This window comes from Rhinopithecus bieti, unplaced genomic scaffold (genome assembly GCF_001698545.2).
Source record: "Rhinopithecus bieti isolate Rb0 unplaced genomic scaffold, ASM169854v2 scaffold_12686, whole genome shotgun sequence".
Lineage (NCBI taxonomy): Eukaryota > Metazoa > Chordata > Mammalia > Primates > Cercopithecidae > Rhinopithecus > Rhinopithecus bieti.
The window spans coordinates 90,258-96,710 of NW_016807231.1; the positions used below are offsets into that span (position 1 = coordinate 90,258).

General features: G+C 39.3%; 1 protein-coding gene across 1 annotated transcript; it reads right to left on the reverse strand.

The window, feature by feature from the left end:
- Nucleotides 1–2,900: 2,900 nt before the first annotated feature.
- C1GALT1C1 (C1GALT1 specific chaperone 1) lies at nucleotides 2,901–4,239 on the reverse strand. The gene has a single exon (XM_017880665.1). It carries the CDS (start codon nucleotides 3,934–3,936, stop codon nucleotides 3,316–3,318), a length of 621 nt encoding a protein of 206 aa, XP_017736154.1. The 5' UTR covers nucleotides 3,937–4,239; the 3' UTR covers nucleotides 2,901–3,315.
- Between the last annotated feature and the right edge of the window lie 2,214 nt (nucleotides 4,240–6,453).

The following is a 6,453-nucleotide window of genomic DNA, read 5'->3' on the forward strand; positions in this document are numbered from 1 at the left end:
TTTTTTTGAGATGGAGTCTTGCTCTTGTCCCCCAGGCTGCAGTGCAATGGCATGATTTTGGCTCACTGCAAGCTCTACCTCCCAGGTTCAAGCAATTCTTCTGCCTCAGCCTCACGAGTAGCTGGGATTATAGGTGCCCGCCACCACGCCCAGCTAATTTTTCTATTTTTAGTAGAGACAGGGTTTCACCATGTTGGCCAGGCTGGTCTTGAATTTCTGACCTCAGGTGATCCACCAGCCTCAGCTTCCCAAAGTGCTGGGATTACAGGCGTGAGCCACCATGCCCAGCCAGAACACAATATTCTTAACAAATGAAAGGGAAATTAGTGGTACATCATCAACAGACTCTATTTTCAGCAACTTTTCTATTACAGGTGTGCCCTGCTTTAAGAATATCCAATAACTGAGTTTGTTTAAATGCATTATAGAAAAATCTGAGCATTATGAATCAGATTTGATACACAAGCAACCTTTTAGCTTATTCCTCCACCAGCCCACTGCCCCCAGAAAATAGCCAAGGGGTCTAAATCTATATTTTGCTCCAGATCCAATGTTTTACTTTTGAAAAGGAAGATCCAGTGATTTAATTCACATAAGGCAATGGTCTGGGGCCTGCTAAAAGTCATGCTGTGGTTTCCATTGCATTTGAGACAACCAGACAAACAAATACAACTTTTAGAAGAAACTTCACGTTTTCTCTTGTTCACATCTCAGTCAGGAGTGGGATCTTACACTTAGAATTGCTTAGACTTGTGCTGTCCAATATGACAGCCACTAGCCATATGTAGTGTATATTCGCAATCCTGATCAATTTCCATCAGACCTCCATTCTTTCCAACTCTCTCATCATGAATGGGGTTCGGGTTATTGTTTTTGGTTACTGAATATATTATTTTTCTACGTAAAGCTAACAGACGTATATGGTGATCAAATCTGTAACACAACTTCAGTAGTACTATTTTCTGTTATTCAGATTTTATCTACAAGACTGGCTGCAAGTAAGTTCAGAGAGACAGCATATTATTTGAGACACCTAACATTTCGTTAAAAAAATACTTCTGTATTGGCTGGGCGCAGTGGCTCACGCCTGTAATCCCAGCACTTTGGGAGGCTGAGGTGGGTGGATCACCTGAGGTCAGGAGTTCGACACCAGCCTGATCAACATGGAGAAACCCCATCTTTACTAAAAATACAAAATTAGCCGGGCGTGGTAGCACATGCCTGTAATCCCAGCTGCTCGTGAGGCTGAGGCAGGAGAATAGCTTGAACCCGGGAGGCAGAGGTTGCAGTGAGCCGAGATCGCGCCATTGCATTCCAACCTGAGCAACACGAGCAAAACTCCGTCTCAAAAACCAACCAACCAACCAACCAAACAAACAAAAAAACCACTCATGTATAAAGATACAATCAAGAGCATCAATTTAGTTTAAAAGGCAATGTTATCTTAGTACTCATTAGCAAAACAAATAATGTAATGCATTCTGACATGTTATGATACTCTGATATACTAATGTAAGTGAAGATGATAAATGCAATAGAAAATTTTAAATATACTGGTGTTGGGGCAAGATGACACATAAGCTGTGTCACACTCTGAGAGATACTGTTTATTACTATACTCACACTGAACATGATTTGATTGTAGTAACTGCATCTGAGACCACATATTAGGGGGCTTCATAAAGGGGTTTTGTTATTCTTCAAAACTAGTAACGCTTCATCTTAACCAAAACCCTCAGTGAGAAAAATCAGAAATAAAGCAAAGTTTTACACACTACGCTGAGGATCAATAACTTCAAGCCCAAGGCCTTCTTAAGGAAATTTTCTTTCTGATTTGCTAAAGCTGTGGGAGACCATTACCATCATGAGGCCAGTTACACGAATATTGATCTCTAAAATGTCATGCTCTAACACTCTATGGGGACTTACAGCATGTGCTGGCCAGATTATAGAACAAGTCAGCTCTAAGCATTTCACACATTTATCAGTACAGGAGCTATTGCATCTACCACTAGATTAAGTTTCTGAGTAGCCATTGAAATTTGGGAAAAGGTATGATAACGCAAAGTAGATAGGTTAGGACCTCCACACTGAAAACAGATATGGTACAGCCGTGAATATGGGAAAAATCCCTAAACTTGAACAAGGAAACAAAATCCAGAACAGGATGGGCACAGAGGCTTATGCCTGTAATCTCAGAACTTTGGGAGGCCAAGGTGGGTAGATCACCTGAGGTCAGAGTTTGAGACCAGCCTGGCCAACATGGCGAAATCCCATCTCTACTAAAAATACAAAAAATTAGCCGGGCGTGGTGGTGGGCACCTGTAATCCCAGCTACTTGGAAGGCTAAGGCAGGAGAACTGCTTGAAACCAGGAGGCAGAGGTTACAATGAGCCGAGATTGTGCCATTGCACTCCAGTCTGGGCGGCAGAGCAAGACTCTGTGCCAAAAAAACAAAACAAAACAAAATACAGAACAGATTCAACTCAGGTAAGTGAAATTGCCAGATGGCCAAAACAAGTTCTTCAAATTTCCACAGAACTCACTGACCCAGCAGGAGCACATCTTTATCCAAATTGCAGCTGGGAGCTTGATTAACTGAGAAACAACACAATTAAATGACATGACATTCTTCATAGGCACCAATCCAATGTCAGTATCTGCATGCTGAAGTACAGATAGTTACACTGAAATTGCGTATGCTCTGAGGAATGACACTAAATTAGCTTCCAGGAAAATTACTCAATTTTGTAAGTAATTTTCAGTTTTTTTTCTTAGGGATATTTTTCAACTTTCACTTTAATTTTCTTTAGTTGCTTAGTTGTATATTTTGAGAAGAGAAATCCATTGGCACTTGGGGAGGCTTAGAACATAAATCAGTATTAGAAGTAAAGGGAACACACAGCTAAAAGTTTTATTTTAATCACAAATTCACAACTAGAGATATCATTTGCATGTCTTAGAATGCTAAAGACCTGTTAAAATTTTTTTAACCAATCAGCAAAATTATGTGCCACAGATTTCTAATATTCATAATTTAGAATTTATCACATAAATATAATATCTATACTTTATTTGCAAAATTATTATTCTTAAAACACTTCTTTCCAACACATTTACAATGTTCATGTGCTTTAAAGAAAAAAACCACCCTCATTTAAAAATGTACTACTAACTTTAATGTGTGGTTATACCAGTGCCACCAAATTAGAAAAGAAAAAGAAACATACAGCTGTATTGGATATGTAATTACTACTACAAATAATGACAACACATATCTTATACAATGATCATATTATGCTTTTCTACCACTTCTCAGTCATTGTCAGAACCATTTGGAGGTAAGAAAACCAATGCATCATTGAAAATATGCCCAAATGCCCTAAGACGGTATACCCCATACATCATCACATGCATCTGATTTGGAGTCAGTCCATTAAAAGTAACAGCCATATCTGAACAACAGCCTTCTACTACCTGGTTGGGGTGGTAAGTCATTGCCTCTTTAATAGAAAGCCCAACAGACTTGGTATTAAATACATCTTTTCCATCAGCATCTTCTGCATTTTCTGCAAACACTCCAGCATATTTCAGGCAAACTGCTAGCTGTTTATCTTCGGATATCTTCCAAATCATCCCTCCCTGTTCAGGACACTTTTCAGGGATATTGAGAAGGCTGTTAAGTCTTTTCATTGATTCTATACTTAAGACAATTCCTCCTTCCATACCCACATATTCAAGGTCTCCAGATTTTATAGTGTGGCCTAGATAGAAAGGCTGTGATGGATCCTTTTTTAACAAAAAATACTTCAGGTTTTCAATGATAGCAAACGTAGTGGGGCGTGCAAGGAAGAACCAGTTGTATTGGTCTCTATACTTATCAAAGGCATATTTGTAAGCTTTTCTCATCATTAACCACATGTCATTTGTGTCCATATTAATTGACTCAAACACTTTAACATTTTCAGAACTGAAGAACTCTGCTTTGTCACAGTGTTTGGTCCAAGTCTCCTTTACTGCAGCCCAAAGACTCACATCTTTGGGTTTTTTACAAGGTTATATACAGTATATGTCACCTTCGAAAGCCTCTCCCATACAGAGCTCCATTGACACGGTCATTCCCTCTATTAACCAATCCATTGAAATTTTCAGATATCTTCTTTGTTAGTGAGGCGTGTAGGTGTTATGCTCATGGTTGTGCATTCTACTTCCAGACCAATCCCCTATTAATGATTGTCCCCTAGCTAGTGTATCTACTAATATGCGACTAGAAAATGGCTCGTTCCAGAGCATGCTGCAAGCATTCCCTATAATCTCCTAATACGCACAAAGTATACGGAGCCTAAGCTTCAGCAAAGTCGATTTTTCCTATAAAGAAGAAAAAGACTCTTAAAAAGCAACTTAATAATACCCCGATTAAACTGTTACACCTTATTTATATTGTTGATTCGCTGCTCTGATTCTTGAGTATAGGAAAACATTACCATTTCCTCTTAATGATTTATTTAAAGCTTGAAATCAAGTTAGTTGCATATAGTACAAAGGACTCTCAAAATCTTTAGCTTCCAATGGAATCTGATTACTGTTTGGTATAAACTGGAACTTTGCAACAACTCCTCTATGGAGAATTTGTTTTGCACTTCATCTATGGGGATTTAATAAACCCTTGAAAGCAGTGTTACAGAGGTTATCCATCCACCATTCTCTTTAAAGAATTTCACATCACAAGCTTGCATTATTTAAATACCTCTAAAATATAATGGATTTTACACCAAAACCTTGGATTGAATAGATAAAACCACCTATAAATGGCAAATCACCAATGGTACTGTGCTGACATTTCTGTTCTCAACATAGTGCTTTCTTTAACTGATGGCTGCTGTCCTTAAGTGTTTTGAGTAAATCTAAACCAAGTTTCTTGAGAATAACATCATATATGTTAATATTTACCCTTTTGTTCCTAAAACTAAATGGTTTCCAATACAGTATCCCAACTATTGATGTAATAGAAGCCCATAATAAAAGTTACATTTTTTGAAAAGGAATATTGATAGACATATCTGGGGCCTATTAATAAACATTTTATTTCCTCAAAACGAATTTTCTTCTTCTTTGGGGAAGTAAAACGGAAAACTTTACACTTTTATTTCAATTAGAAATTAAGAGCCGGGTGCAGTGGCTCATGGCTGTTATCTCAGCACTTTGGGAGGCTGAGGTGGGTGGATTCCTTGAGCTCAGGAGTTCGAGACCAGCCTGGGCAACATGGTGAAACCCTCTCTCTACTCAAAATACAAAAAATTAGCCAGACGTGGTGGTGGGTGCCTGTAATCCCAGTTTCTCGGGAGGCTGAGGCACAAGAATCTCTTGAACTTGGGAGGCGGAGGCTGCAGTGAGCTGTGATCTCACCACGGCACTCTAGCCAGGGCATCAGAGTGAGACTCTGTCTCAGAAAAAGTAAATAAATAAAAGAAATTAAAAGCTGATACTAAATACACTTGTTCAAAAAAATTGTATGTTAACCATTTGTTCTAGTAAAGGCTGAATTTTCCAATCTTCCCTCCATCTTCAGAAAAAAGCGATCTATTGAGCTACTTAGATTTCCCCGTTTTCTCTTATGGTTGAAAGGAGCCTTAGAAAGCTACCCAATGTCAGTCACTTCTCTCATTTTACAGAGAGGAAATGGAAGTCCACAGAGGTTAAGTAACTGATTCAGTCACCCAGTTAGACAGTGGTAGAAGTGGATTAGAAACCACATTTCTCAAATCAGTTTCATGTTTTTTTTCCATTACAGAATAATTGCCATAGTGCTTCTACCACATTAGAGTTTGATAAATGGGTCACGGAATATCCTTGTTTTCATACAAATGGAAAAAAAGTGGGATCTGTTGACCATAACTGATGTTTTGCACCCAAAAGCACCATATTGTTACAAGGAAACCACTCCTATGGTTTTCTTCTAGAGGAAATGGAATTTTGACTTTACCAGAAAGACAAGGTGTGGAATAGCTTGGCAGATGTAATTTCTGAGTGGTGGGTGGCGCAAGAGGCAGGAAGGCTTTCCTCTGTCACTCACAGAACTTGGTCAATAAACACAGTTCTAAGAAGAGAAGTGACAGAAAACAAGCGCTGCGTAATATTAGAATTGTCTGCTGTGCACGGTGGCTCACGCCTGTAATACCAACACTTTGGGAGGCCGAGGCGGGTGGATCACCTGAGGTCAGGAGTTCAAGACCAGCCTGGCTAACATGGTGAGACCCTGTCTCTACTAAAAATACAAAAATTAGCCTGGCATGGTGACACATGACTATAATCCCAGCTACTCAGGAGGCTGAATTGCTTGAACCCGGGAGATGGAGGTTGCAGTAAGCCAAGATCGCGCCACAGCACTCCAGCCTGGGCGACAAGAGCCAGACTCTGTCTCAAAACAAACAAACAAAAAATTGTCAGGTGCAC